The 15706-nt window shown below is 40.2% G+C and overlaps 1 protein-coding gene across 2 annotated transcripts in view; it reads right to left on the bottom strand.

Moving 5' to 3' along the window:
* Positions 1-15706, bottom strand: part of SLC26A4 (solute carrier family 26 member 4) — a 53846-nt gene that overhangs the window by 37616 nt on the left and 524 nt on the right. For both annotated transcript variants that reach the window (XM_065938752.1, XM_065938754.1), the window contains exons 2-5: positions 14181-14320; positions 6026-6136; positions 4146-4330; positions 3443-3607 (exon numbers count right to left, since the gene is read on the bottom strand). In XM_065938752.1, coding sequence (XP_065794824.1) covers positions 3443-3607; positions 4146-4330; positions 6026-6136; positions 14181-14320 — 601 coding nt within the window. The remainder of the gene's footprint in view (positions 1-3442; positions 3608-4145; positions 4331-6025; positions 6137-14180; positions 14321-15706) is intronic.

Raw genomic sequence — 15706 nt, 5'->3', positions numbered from 1 at the left:
AGGCAAATCAAGATAATAAAACTTTTCAGAAATGGGTATTTTATTATATTTCCTACTATGTTTGGAGAATTTTAGAACCATTTCATTTAAAGAATTTCTTCCTACTGGGTATATGAAGCCATAAGTTAAAAATTATACCTGTATTACATATGAGGAAAATCATTAGTTAACTTTTGGTGCCAAATTTATTTTAATTCATCTTGTCTCTATGAATATAACAAACCCCTTGCTGTCAGGAATTTCCTCCCACCAGAACTTCTGTGCGTATATAAGATAAACCCTTAAAGTGTTACTTTTGTTTTATAATGGCTTCATTTTTACATACGGAAATAGGTTCTAAATAACGAATCTGATCAAGCTTGGGGGTAGCTTTCAAAACTCTCACCATCTGGGCAGAACTTTTCAATGTGGTCTTCCTTCTCGTTAGGGAAGAAATGGGGACACAGAGCCAATTTAATCAGCAAGCAGAAAGACTTCCCTTGTCTATCAAGACAAACCATTCAGAGTGAATGGTAGGAAAACATAACCACTTTGAAATGGACTGCATGATTTACTTACATAATTGAGTAGCCACACGGTAGCTTGAGTATTACTAATTCTGAATTCTGCCAGCATCTTGTCATTTTCCTTTTGTAGCCTCTATCTTTTGGGGGTTTTTTTTGGCCACAGAGCATGTGAGATCTTAGTTTCCCAACCAGGGATAGAACCTGTGCCCTCTGAACTGGGGACATGGAATCTTAACCACTGGACCACTAGGGAAGTCCCTCCCTTCTGCATCCTATACCCAGCATCTCTGGCATTTGTAAACTGAAGTTTCTGTTTTTCTTTCTTTTCCATTATTTCCTCCTCCCATTATTTATATTCATTATTTCTTTTTTCTTTTTTTTTTTTTTTTTGAGAGAGGAGCAGGCAGATGAGCCAAAGCATAAGTTTACAACAAAAGGGATGTTAACTCCGTTCCAGGGAAATCCATCTTACAACAATCTTACAGTCTTTCCTGGAGGAATCCACAAATGCCCTGCATTTGCTGAAGGATTCTTTCATGAATAGTCACAACCGGTAATATCATAAGCAGAATTCTCTGTTCAGGTACTGAGAGGCTCATTCAATCCTTAAGCAATTATTTCCAGACCTGCTGTTTCTTCTTTTTTCAGAAAAGCAAGCTTATATTCACCCTCACACAAGGATGATTGAAGTATCTTTATCCAATTTGGCTGACCTGGAAGGAATGGCTTGCAGAATTCTCTAACACATTCTAACGTGAAGCTTCAAGAATAATGTTCAACACAACATAAGGCACATAATAGTTTAATAACTACTTTTGACCTTGTTCTATCTAGCGTTTCCCAGTTTACTTTGGTTTCTGTTGAAAGTGGGGTTATTTGCAGCAAACTTTATCTTGAACATGTCCTAAGAGACCAGAAAAACTGTGAAATTTCATTTCCCCCATCTTCAGAAGTCCAACAGTGACCAAGGACCCAGATTACCTATCAGGCTAGGCCTCCTGTAATCTGTGAGGATGCAGGCCTAGCAATGTTCAAACAAGGAGGTGAGCACACTCAGTCAGGGGTGTCTTGGTGGATTCAGGAGTCAGTGGGTTTGTACAAGGACTGAAAAGTCCCTGGCACATGGTAGGTTTCAATAAATACTTATTGAAAAGATGAATGGATGACAATAGGGATAAATGAACAAACAGTTGATAGAGAAAGTAAGAAAGCAAAAAACAAACAATAACAACAAAACCCACAGTGCATAGAGACTGCAAAAGTGAGATAACCTGTCAGAAAAAGGCAGTCAGATGATCTCAAAGCAAACCTAGGACTTGGCAGGGAAAAAGAAGTCAAATATGACATGCCCAGAATCACATCATATTTAATCATAGGATCATAAGTGGTAGAACCAAGACTCCAAAGTCCATAGTCTTAATCACTATGTTAAACTGCCTCCTCTACCTAGTCCTAGGGCTAGGTAGCCTAGCCTCTACCTCGGGCTTCTCCAATGGCTCAGCAGGTAAAGAATCCACCTGCAATGCAGGAGACACAGGAGATGCAGGCTTGATCCCTGGATTGGGACAATCCTCTGGAGGAGGAAATGGCAACCCACTGCAGTATTCTTGCCTAGGAAATCCCATGAACTGAGGAGCCTGGTAAGCTACAGTTTAAAGGGTTGCAAAGAGTCAGGGATAACTGAGCTATTGAGCAAGTATGCATCTAGTCCCACTGCTCAGCATGATATCTGGCTCATAATAGACACTAGGTAACATTTGTTGAATGGATAAAGTAATGCTAATGTTGAATGGAACTACGGAATGCTGCAAACTTCAGCAAACCCTTGACCACCTCACTAATTTTTAGATAGGTATGCACAGCCTTACCTCATTTTAAAAGCTACATGAATTATTAAAGAAATTAAAGGTCATTAGAATACACGGGTCATTAAAGGACTCCATTCTTAAAGCTAGCACATTGTATTTGGTATCATTCTCCCTAAGCTAGGGTGACATCATGTTACTATTATCACCATTTTTCAAGCATCGATAATATGCTCTATATAGAACACATATTTAGATCCAAGAACTTTTTCAAATCTAATTAGCGTGAAATACATCCTTCTTTTGCATCTCTTTTGCATGTTGAATCATCTCCGAATCTAACATTCCTTTTCATCTATAATTGCTGGGACATTTACATTATGCATTTTATGGACTCTCAGAGTTAAAAAAGGCTTTAGAGATACATCTCCAATCATTTCACTTTATAAATAAAAAAGAAGTCCTGAGATGTGAAATAATAAATAATTTCAGCTTAGTTCCCCAACCAGAGATTGTACCCACCTCCCCTGCAGTATAGGCACAGAGTCTAAACCTATGGACCGCCAGGAAAGCCCCTCAAAGTAACGCTCTTTTTTTGAGTACTTTGTTATTCGCCAGCCCCTAGACCATGGGCTTCTCATACAGCCTTATTTAATTTAACTTGTATATATTATTACCAACTCCATTTTGCAGGGAAGGAAGTTGAGGCATAGCAATTTGCTCATGCAATAGAGCAAATAATAAATAATAGAGTCAGGATATATGTGAATCTTGGTCATCCAAACTGAGTTTTCAGCCACTATCCTACACCCTGTGTCCAAGGTCACTTAGCTTGTGAGAGGCAAGGTTGAGAATGCAACTCAAGTGTGCTGCCTCCCAAACCAGTCTTCAGTATAAAACTTTGCTTTTATTAATATTTTGAAGATTGACGACACTTCTGAAACCATATTGACCCACTGAAAACAATGATTTGCAAACTCTGCCTTTTTCAATGTAACTCCTGATGCTACTGCTTCTTTCAGAGAAGAATGTTTTCAATGGCTCCCAAAGCATGGCATGGAGGAGCTTATACTCTCCAGACTCAGGTTCAGTAGGAAAAGTGAGCCATCCCTGCAGAGAAGCAACACTTACATAGACGATGGAGAGAATTCCGTTATAGTTTTTGGTTGAAACATTGAGGACGATCTTTAGCTGTGAGACCAACACTTGGAAGGCAGCAGCTGTTGTGAATCCACCAACCAGAGGATCTGCCAGATACCTTACTATGAATCCAACCTGCAAACCTCCAAATATCAACTAGAACAAGAAGGAAGGAGAAATTAAACTCTTGCCTGGGAGAAGGACCAACACTTTTGAACTATTAATGAATTAAATTTAATACCAACTAAAACTCTGGCCCTATCTCTCCCATCCACCCTTCTAAAATTTGAAAACCATGTGTAGTATGAACCTTAAAGTATTTCTAGATATATAATAAGAAAAATTCCTGTAGGTTTTTTTCCTGTAACTCTAGGTTTCATGACTCCAGTGGCCAGAATATTTTTTGTCTCTTTATGGGTTCTGGCACAACTCCCTTTTCCTATTCTCATTCTAATCACACATGTTCCTCTGTCTTGTTTTTTCTGTCTCTGACTTTGATGATTAAGTGAGCTTTAATAAGTGGCGGCTTGCTGACTATTTTGGCATCTGACCTAAAACAGTATAACTTAAAAAATAGCTTTGAGAGTCTTAAAGTGATTTGTTTTGCTTTTAAATGAATCTTTAAGTCCACATGCTTAACAGTTCTTTCAGATACAAATTCTGTCAACCTGTATATCACTTGTAAGCCCATTACCTGTATGATTCCAACCAAAAGAGTAAGGGTGCTTGCAATCAATACTCTTGCTGCATCTCTAGCTGCAAAGTCTATCATGGTGGTATTCAGTGCAGTTCCGTTACTGCTGGATACGAGAAAGTGTTCGTCGGGGGCCATGCTCAGAACAACAGAGCCCACCATTAAACTGACCACTGGGAAAGGTCCTGGGGGAAAAAGCCATTATCAGTTGATAATTATTAAGCACTTCCATAAAAAACTTTATACTTCCATGAAAAAACTAAAAAATAATTATTATTAATTGCAAATGTTTAGGTTCAACATATCTACACAGGATTAAAGATGCATCTGAAGTAATTAGCTGTGATTGGGAAAATACTGTTTGTTCACAAAAGAAGCTAAAAAGCAGTTGTTTCAAGGCATTCATGACCCAGTAATGAGCAAGAGAGATGTGCAGGTGGGTCACTATAACACAGTTTTCGGACACTTTATAAGTACACAGGAAGGCTGTCTAAACTGTGTGTGATCTTCTTGTGTATGGGTGGGAACAGGGAGATGGAAGGGGGAGTTGTCAAGAAAAGCTTCCTGGCAGAAATGGCATATTAGCTGAATCCTCACTTGTTCCATCTTATTTTTATTCCATGTAAGTTCATTTCCTAGAGCATCCAGTGTCCTGGTCTCTGTGGAGCTGAGGACCTTGATCAATATCACAAGGTCAAAATTTGGTTAAAGAAATAGCTAAAGTAAAAAACAAATTAAAAAAATAGCAAAGGTAGTGTAGAGTTTCTCTTTTTCCAAGACAAATGATTTTTTCATATCAAATATCACTCTATAGGAGTCTACGTTTCAAAAGTACTTTTCTTTCAGTAGCTGCTCTATCACTACTAATATTTTTATCTATGATGATGAGGATCCTACCCTTTGATCATGGAAGGCTTTACCAGTTAGAAGGACTCAGTACCAAAATCCAATAACCTGAAGTGTCTAAATGTATAGAATACCAGAGAGAAAAAAAAATCAACTCCCATGTTCCTTACCTTGTCATGCATTTTGTACTAATAAACTCTCCCAGGTAAGGAAGTTCTTTAGTCAATAATCTCCTCCTGATCTCCCTTTATAGACAAGGAAATATTCCAGACACTGGGGGAAATATTATACAACTAAGGATAAGGATAAGGGTTGGAGATAGCGCAGTAGATGGCTCTATTTGTTTCAAGAGGATTGCCCAGGTAGACATGTCTAGCCAGCAGATGGTTGTAGGCGAAAACTTATCTCAAGTATAAATGTCAACGTTGCAAAATAGCATTAAAACATGCATTTACTAGAACATTCTAGCAGAAGAAAATTCAAATTTTAGGAACATCAGGAAATAAATCTCTTTGGAGCTATATCAAGAAGGAAAGCCAAGCTTAGCTTCTAAATTGTTTTGGCACAATTTTCCCAGTCTTCAAATATTAGTGACTTAAAATAACTACGTTCTTTAATAAGACAATGAATATGTATTTGATGAACATAATTTAGTAAAACTAATTTAATCTAGTAAAACAGGTTCAAAGACCTCTTGAAGATTATTTTCCCTTATCATGTTTCATTTTAGAACACTTTCTCAGTAGAGTCAAATGTATTAACATTTTTGAAAAGGCAAACATGCTAAGATTTGAAGGTAGTCTATACTTTTTTAACCATCTTTCAATTTTCTCCTCTTCATTATAAAAAAAGTTAGGTGTAAAGCTACCTGACAGCATAGTATTTTGAAAGCTAAGAAGAAACCTTTGCATCACTGAATAGGAAAAGCCCTATCTTGCTAGAAAACAGTAACAAAGATATGGAAGCAGAACACACATAATATAGCCCAAACACGTTCAATGTGAACAAACAGAATTGTATATGCTTATAATTACCAACTGAGATGTGTCTTGACGTTCCAAAAATAAAGTACGTCAGGATAGGGAAAAAAGCAGAGTAGAGACCATATCCGACAGGAACAGCAGCTAGTAGAGCATACGCCATGCCTGGAAATACATCCAAAACAATCACATTCAGAAACAAAAGCTATGCTCTGTGTCTACTGTACAGAGAAAAGCCTTTTCATAGGTCTCTTTAATTTGCAGCTCATCTTGAGTGATCTCATTTTGCACATGGTCTGTGGCTATGCTAGGATGCAGAACGTGATTCAGATCACCTACTTAAAAGAACTGACACAATTGATCAGTAATTCAACCATCCACTCAGGTGAGTGGGGGGAAAAGCTGTTGATTAAAAACTTGATCAATTCTGTTCAAAGGTTTAGCTTGGCTTTGTCTGAATTCAGTGTTTCATTGTGTCATGAGGAACATATGTACTTTCTCCTTTCTTGTTGGGGAACAAAAGTTAGATCCAAACAAAGAAAAAAAATCTGACCTTTGTACATAGCACTAGGAGATCAACACCTTCGCTAGGCTTCCCCAAGTGGTTTCTAGGTCCATGAATGTCACACTGTATGGAGAATATCAGCCTTCCCTTGTACATGGCGGTTGGAAGGCAACAATGTGTTGGGGGTTGGGAGTTTTGTTTTGGGCCTTAAACAATGAACATTTATTTCTTAGGGTTCTGAAAGCTAAGAAGTTCAAGATCAAAGTACCAGTAGATTCAGTGTCCGGTGAGCACCCTTTTCTGGATTGCAGAGGGCTGCTCGCTTGCTGTAACCTCACACGGCACAGGTTTCCTAAGGTCGCTAAGCCCGCCATGAAGACTCTGCCTGACTGCCTTCCAAAGGCGTGTCTGTGCTCTTAGTTGCTAAAGTAGTACCCAACTCTTCACAACCCCATGGACTATAGCCCGCCAGGCTCCTCTGTCCATGGGACTTCCCAGGCAAGGATACTGGAATGGTTTGCCATTTCCTTCTCCAGGGGATCTTTCAGACACAGGGATTGAACTAGAGTCTCCTGCATTGCAGGCGGATTCTTTTACCACTGAGCCGCATGTGAAGCCCTACCTCCCAAAGGCTCCGACATCCAAGTACTATCATACTGGGGATTAAGTCTTCAAGAGATAAATTTTGGAGGGATGCAACGTTCAGTCCATAGTACTTTCCTTCTCCTGTGGGTTGTTTTTTAAAATACTTCATAGGGAGTCAGCACATCTTCTACCTCCCCACATTTCACTCACTCACAATGACAGAACATCAAATTCTTTGACCTTTGGGTCATTAATAAAGGGTTATATGTATAACAGTTTAAAAAAAAAGTGATGGAAGCAGCTTAGATGTCCATCAACAGATGAATGAGTAAAAAAGTTGTGGTATATATATACCATAGAATATTATTCAGCCATAAAAAGGAATGAATTTGAGTCAGTTGAATTGAGGTGGATGAACCTAGGTGGATATACAGGGTAAAGTAAGTCAGAGGGAGAAAAATATTGTATATTAATGCCTATATATGGAATCTAGAAAAACAGTGCTGATGAATCTATTTGCAGGGCAGGAATAGAGATGCAGGCAAAGAGAACAGATTTGTGCACACAGCAGGGGAAGGAGAGGGTGGGACAAACTGAGACAGTAGCACTGAAACATATACATTACCATTTGTAAACTAGATCACTAGTGGGAAGTTGCTATATAACACAAAGAGTTCATCCCCATCCTCTGTGGCAACCCAGAGGGGTGGGTTGGGGGTGCGGGTAGGATAAGACGAAGGTTTGAGAGGGAGGGGATATATGTATACTTATGGGTGATTCACACTGTTGTATGACAAAAACCAACACAATATTGTAAAGCAAGTATCCTCCAGTTAAAAATAAATTTTTTTTAAAAAGTGGCAGCAACTTAAATTGGTGCCCCAAATGATATATTTATCCCTATCTCAAATCAGGGAAGTGGTTAACTACACTATATTTCATATACTGTAATCTATGAAATGAAGTTGATGTGCTGTATAGAAATAATTTACTACTAATAGTAATCTACCTCTCTCCAGTACAATATAGGACATATAAGAAATAAGTGAGAAAAGGCGGAATTCAAAATAGTGATCAGTGGCTAGGATTCAGTGCTTTCACTGCTATGGTCCAGATTCAACCCCTGATCAGGGAACTGAGATCCCACAGGCCAAGCAACATGGCCAAAAAAACAACAACACAAAACAGTAATCAGTATGCATGCCTCCACTTTTGTTAAAGTAAACATGTTTGTTGTATGAATTTTAAAATGTGGGAAGATTTCATACAATTTAGATAATGTAAAAAGCATAATATAATAAACACCCAAGTATCCAACATCTAGTTTAAGAACTAGATCATTGCTGTACAGTTGAAACTTTCTATATACTCTTTCTCAATCACATCCTTTTTCCTCCCTCCACCCTCAGGAGGCAGCACTCTTTTGAATCTAGTGTTTATCATTCTCAGACATTTTTTTATACTTTTAAATAGATACTTATTTATGTGTCTGGTAGGATATTTATTAAAATTTAGGTTTAGTGGACTATCTACACGGCAGAATCAAAGGAGACTTCTGAAGAGGTATTTTTCATGTTCCTTATAATGTGTTTTCTAGTTTCCCACAATAAGCATTCATTCATTTAACAATTATTGATTATGTACCCTTCATGTGCCAGGCACTGTTCTAGGCTTGGGGGAATATGGGAGTAGACAAAACAAAGTCTCTGCCCTTAGAGAGTGTGCATTCTAGAAAAGTCTGTATTACTGATGCAATTGTTTTCATATATAAGTTACAACAAGCAATCATCCCACGGACATAGAGTAGAAAGGTGAGGTCACAAAGGGAAGACAAGACAAGAAGGAGCAAAAACAAGAGCAAAAAAAGAAAATATCCAAATTAAAAAATATTAGAAAAGAAGGAGCAAGGAATGAGAACAGCCTATTTCCTATGTACATTTTTCAAGTCCTTCTCAAATTTCCACTTCCCTAAACCTGGCTCTGCAGTCCTCACAGGCCTGGAGAATGGGGGCTTTTTCAGTTTTCACATAATATCCTATTTCAGGACAACTGCTACTCAAGTATACTGTAATCATATCGTAAGGGAATTCGGTACAACAATTTTGAAATTATACATAATTTATAAAGAAATTTGTCATTGATTTAAACTATGGAACCTCTGTGTTGGTGCTCCTTCTATGTAGGATGGTGGCATGTATTGATAAAGGTGGTGCTAACAAACATTCATAAGCATCTAGAAGGCACAAGTAGGAAGTAAGAGAGCAGGTCCCCCATATCTATGAATAAAAAATAGCAATAAAAGTGCTGCGTTGATTTCTTGCTGCCTGGAGGGAATTTTTTGTTAATAATAAAAGTGAAAAAGATCCCATGGCAGCACTCACCTTCTGAGATGGACCACACTCCGTCTGTGGAGTGTGTTTCTCTCTAAATAAATCCACTTCTTAGAAAAAAGCAAAACAAAACCCATGATCCTTATCATTTCTGGCTTCTCAGTAACATTACTGATGAGTTTTCTTCCCTCCCCCTCAGCTGCCCAGCCACTGTATATATCGCGGCCTTTGCCATCCCTAGAAACTGCAGCTCTGAAATTTCAACATTGAGCCTCCTTTTCTCCACCTACAGCCACGTAGCCTTTCCGCTCACCTATCCAGAATCCTTAGTGCAACATTTCTTTCTCCTCACGAGGCTTCTAACCCATGAACTGAGCCACTATCCTTAGCACCCTCCCATCTTCACTTGCCTCCCTGTTCCTAGAATTTTCACAAATACTCTGAATTTCTTTGCTTCACTCTCTCTCTTTTTCTCCTGTCTTCTCTGGTAAATCTCCAGTCTGGCCAAACTCAAGCATCACCCTTTTCCATGCCAGCATTCAAACAGCTGAATAACTGAACTAAAACCTCTACATTTGGGCTGGCTAATTTCATGCAAATTTCATGATAGCAAGCCTCAGATGGAATGCCACACTGACCGGCCATCCAATTACATTTCCTCAGCAAGTGTGCTTTTCCTCTCCTCAAGACAGCTACCCAGACTTGCCCTCCTTTCCTCAAACTCTCCATCCCCCTTCTCAGACGTGGTTCAGAGATGAACCTTAGACTTCATCCAAAACCTAGAATCTATGCGATGCTCATTGGTTTTTTTTTTTACAATGCAGTGCTTGTCTGTCTTTTCTCCTTTGGAAATGGAGGAAATATCCCATGTATCTTTAAGGAGTAGCCTCCCCACTTCTATCCTTGTACCCACCTACACTTGTCCCTTCTTGTCACTTCTCTTCCTTGTGGACCCCAGATTTTTCTATCAGAAGTTGCTTCTCCTCCTCCTTGTGGACCACAGATTTTTCTATCAGCTAGGTCATTCCCACTGGATTACATCTATGTTCTAGTACCTCTTATATTATAAGAAAAATAAATCCTCCCATCACTTTACCATTGTCTTTTATGCCTCTGGAGCCATTTCTCTACTCTGCTTCATGGCAAACCTTCTTAAAAGTATTGCCTGTGTTCCATCACCAAGAGTATTCCACACTACAGACACCCCACTTCCACCCCATCCTTTAAAATAGAGCAGAAAACAATTCCTCTCTTGGTTTTGGAACCCACATCCTTCAGATTGTTCTTCTTCTCTATCTTCCTGAGCCCAACATCATGTTTCTTTGTGGCCCCTCCTCCTCCTCCGACTTTAAGTACTCCAACCAGGTTCTTCTCCCCATCTACCTTTCTGCCTAGGTAGTCTCAGGGATTCCCACTCCTTTGAACATCATCTCTAGAGTGATGCTTTCCTGACTTATGTCTAGTCCAAATGTCTCCAATGACCTTCCTGCTTCTAGTAGCTCCAACTCCATATCTGGCATCTCAAATGTGGCACATGCAAAAGGAAACACTTGGTTTTCCATCCCCATTCTGCTTGTTAGCCAGTCCCTATCCATCAGTATGTTACCTGTGATTCCTGCTCCAAAATATATTTCAGACTTGTGAAACTCTACCTCTTACTTGATTAGCTTCAAGCTGAAATGTCTGTCCTCAGGGCTGGGACTAGGGAGAGGCAAGTGAGGTGCCTGGGGCGATTATTTAGAAGGTCCCTGGAGGACTCACTTACCTAATTTTAATCCTGGCCCTGCCTGAACTTATCTCCTCCTGTTCACTCCCCTAAACTGCTCTCTCCTCCACCCATATTGGAATTCTTCCTCCCTTGAAAACACTATGCTCTATTCGACCTCAGGGACTTTGCATCTTTGCCTGGTACACCCTGCTTTCTGTTTCTTACATGGCTATCTCCTTCCCATCCTCCCAATCCTGATTTAATTTCACCCCCTCAGAAAGGCCTTCCTTGACTATTCTATCTAAGGCAAACACTCCCTCCCCAAATTGACCCCTATTAAATGGCAACCCAACTCCAGTATTCTTGCCTGGAGAATCTCATGGAGAGAGAAGCCTGGTTAGGCTACAGTCCACAGGGTTGCAAAGAGTCGGACATGACTGAGTGACTTCACTCACTCAAAGCCTATTTGATCAACCATTATAGATATCACAGTCTGTAATTATTTTTCTGCTTACCTGCTTATTTAATTCCTGAAGTCTCCCACTTGAAATGAGTGCCATGAGCTCAGTATCCATGCCTGTTAGTAAACCACTGAATCCCCATGACTGGCCTATAAATATCGGTGGTGGTTTAGTTGCTAAGTCGCATCCAACTCTTGCGACCCAATGGACTGTAGCCCGCCAGGCTCCTCTGTCTATGGGGTTCTCCAGCCAAGAATACTGAAGTGGGTTGCCATTTCCCTCTCCAGGGGATCTTCCCGACACAGGAATCAAACCCGGATCTCCTGTATTACAGGCAGATTCTTTACCTACTGAACCATGAGGAAAGCCCAGCCTACAAATATTAGATGAATGGATTTATGAATGGTCCACATTAACCTCCCAGACATTCACCATACAAAGATAACTTCATAGAGATCATGCTCTGTAAAACATTATCACTCATAAAGTGAGGAACTGCGTCCTTTATAAATTAAGACCCTAGGAATTAGAATCTGGGTTCAAATCCCAGCTCCACCATTTACCAGCTCCATGACCTTGAGCAGAATTTAATAGATTTTTTGACTATTGAAAAAAGAGCTATTAAGAGTTGTTGTGAGGATTAAGGAGATAACTTGCCAAAGCCCTTAGCATAGTGTCTGATACTTAAACAAAACTAAAGTTAAAATTAATTTGTATAAGATACTTGTCTAGGAACACTTGCAGGACACAGCTTGAAATACCATTTTTCATATATAAGGATGATTCATTATTCAGTCCTCTTCACTAAATGTTTACCGGGCCACCTACTTGGTGCCAGAATCATGCTCAGTTCAGTTCAGTTCAGTCGCTCAGTCGTGTCTGACACTTTGCAACCCCATGAATCGCAGCATGCCAGGCCTCCCTGTCCGTCACTAACTCCTGGAGCTTACTCAAACTCATGTCCATCGAGTCGGTGATGCCATCCAACCATGTCATCCTTTGTCGTCCCCTTCTCCTCCTGCCCCCAATCCCTCCCAGCATCAGGGTCTTTTCCAATGAGTCAACTCTTCACATGAGGTGGCCAAAGTATTGGAGTTTCAGCTTCAGCATCAGTCCTTCCATGAACACCCAGGACTGATCTCCTTTAGGATGGACTGGTTGGATCTTCTTGCAGTCCAAGGGACTCTCAAGAGTCTTCTCCAACACTGGCTAAACATGAATTAGACAGTTCCCATACCCCAGAAGCCGGAGGAGGTTGCCATGCCGCAGTTCTTAAGAGTCTCCTGTGTACACGTGGCACCACTTACTGTATGAACCATACCATCCTGTCCAGCTCTCCCATCCACTTCTGTGAGTGAGAACACAGGTGCTGCTCCACACGGGGCCACAAGACATCCTCCTTCTCTGTGGGACTCTCCCTGGCTTGCTCTGAGTAATCCTGAGAGTTCTATAGGCAAATTTTGGCTCAGGACATTGCTCAACCACTGTTACTAACTTCTGAGATAGTCCATTTCAAGTCATCTTTCCACCCACATTCCTACCCCATCGTAATTCCCAACACATCGCAACGTGAGACTTAACCTTCAGGGAAACAGCTCTGATGCCTCTTCCTCCAGGAAGCCACTCCCAGTTCCCTAAGGCCAGGTTGAGTGCCCCTGTGTACACTCCCTTCCCAAGCAATATTACCCCTACCCCTACTGTCGGTCCTTCCATTGAATTGTTGTCTATTTCCTCATTGGATTACGAGCTCCTTAAAAGCAAGTGGTGCATCTTACTCATGTGAGAATACCTAGAGGCTGACACCTACTAGATATGCCACAAAAAAATAATAAGTAAACTAGATTTTTGTTTTCATAGTCCAGAGGTTTTGTGAAGTTGAGGTGAGGGCAGAAGCAAGATGATGAGGATAGGGTACAAAGGAAAATGCCCATAATGCTATTCACCAGCTCTGCGATGGAGTTCCAAGATGTTCATGGAAATAAGGCTTAAAGGCAGTTTAAAAAATGTCCTGTGTTGCAACATTCTGCCAGAAGATTAAAATACAGAGATGGATTTAAAATGGGGAGGGAGAGGCAAGAGCAGAAAAAATCATTTGCATGTAGTCTAGGCTAACATACTTCCTTCCCTTTCCTTTAAGAGAGTTTCAAATGGCCTGTCAAGACCATGTATGAAATGTAAAATAATTTAATGAACTGCAACCTCATTTAAAAAATCTAAGCAGAATAGAATAGGACAGAATAGAAAATATTAGAGAGTATTACTTGTAGTGAGAATAAGTATTATTTCACAAAACTTGGGATGCATTTGTACATATCATGATGTCATAGAGATTTCTTACTGTGAGCTATGACCAATGACAACTGGGAAGCAGCTGCTTAGGTGACAGGGATCTAGTTGGAGCCAAGCAGATAGAGAAGCAACAGGGTTTCCTGAGAAGAGAAGTGTAAGGAAGATGAGGAAGAAGTGAATCTCACCACTAAGGGGCAGGCTCTGGAGGAAAGATGCAGGCTATGATGGGTGAGCAAGCCTTTGGTGCAGACCCATGGGAGGGAGGGTGGAGTTAGGAAGGGCTGTTGGAGGCTGTGATTCTCCATCACTTCGGGGACCACCGTCATCTTACCTTGAAGTGTTCCCACTAGACCAGTACTAACTCCTGAAATGATATCACTAAGTAGCCATTCCTTGATCCGGTATTTGGGAAGCCAGTCCAAGATGGGCAGGAGAGTCTTCACTATGCGAAGGGTTCTCTTTCTTGAACAACTGTCAAAAGGCGAGAAAAGGAGACTTCCAATCCAATCTTGGTCACAACCCACTGCAAATCACAGTTTTGAACCGAAGTCTGCTAATGTCTCTAGCTATTTAGAAAAAAGCATAGGAATGGCATGAAAAAAATACTAACAGTGAAGGGCTTCCCATGTCTTTGCCAAGAACTCTATTTACCCTTTTAAATGCACTGTACTAGAAAACACAGGATTAAGTGTTAACCAATCCCCCCCTACCCTTAATCCTCTAAGAAAATACCCCCAAACAAGAACCCATTTTCTGGTCCAGCCACAGATTGATCAATGTCGAGTCTTTAAATGGAGATTACATTTGGACTTCTAACCTAGGCGTCTTCTTTTTCTTTCAAGAAACAAACTCTGTATATTCTGGCAATAGGAGCTTGGAGCCAGTTTTTACAAAACTCTTAACATGATGAATACATATCTTGTTGTACCTTACTACCTAGTTTTTAAAATTCAACAACCTATAGGTAAAAGAAAAAACATATTTGGGACTTCCCTGGTTGTTCAGATGCTAGACAATCTGCCTGCAATGCAGGAGACCCAGGTTTGGTCTCTGAGTAGGGAAGATCCCTTGGAGAACGGAATGGCTACCCCAGTATTCTTGCCTGGAGAATTCCAAGGACAGAGGAGGGAACCTGGAGGGCTACAGTCCATGGAGTCGCAAAGAGCTGGACATGACAGAGCAATTAACATTTTCAGTTTTTCAAGCACTATTTGACTCTTGATTCAAATAAATTATTTTAAAAATTATATTTATGAGAAAATTTGAAATTTTGTTGACCTAATTTTTTAATATTAAAGAATTGCTTCACTTTTGTGTGTGACAATGGAATTGTGGGTTGCATTTTTAAAGAGTCCCTAAAGATAAATACTGAAATAAATACAGTCCAAAGGAAAAAAAAAAACAAACACAAACACTATATGGAATTTGCTCCAAAAAGAAAAGTGGAGTGGGGCAAGTATGTGCTAAGACAAGATTAACTTTGTTTGAGTTAATCATCCTTGAAGCCATGTGATGGGTAAAAACATGGGAGAGGGTTCATTGCACTACTGTGCCTGCTTTTGAATGTATTTGAAATGTTTTTTAAACGGTTTGAAATGTTTTAAGAAAAGAAAAAAAAAATCTAGCAGCAGCTGACGATTCCTTCTGCTTGCAATATCTACTTACGGGTGGCCCGAGTGGGTTTAGAGAGTGATGGAGGTTCTCCTTGGAGAGCCCTACTTCCTGGACGGCGGGCAACTCGGAGCACCCAGTGCTCTCCTGTGTTCTCGCCTTCATGCCATGCCTCTGAGTGTCATTCTTCCTGGATGAGCTTAGGGCTTTCAAGGACTCTTGCTCAGGTGACGAGTTACCCACTAC

This window comes from Muntiacus reevesi, chromosome 6 (genome assembly GCF_963930625.1).
Source record: "Muntiacus reevesi chromosome 6, mMunRee1.1, whole genome shotgun sequence".
NCBI classification, from domain to species: domain Eukaryota; kingdom Metazoa; phylum Chordata; class Mammalia; order Artiodactyla; family Cervidae; genus Muntiacus; species Muntiacus reevesi.
Note: the sequence above shows the minus strand (reverse complement) of the source record. Positions and strands in the feature narration are given on the sequence as shown.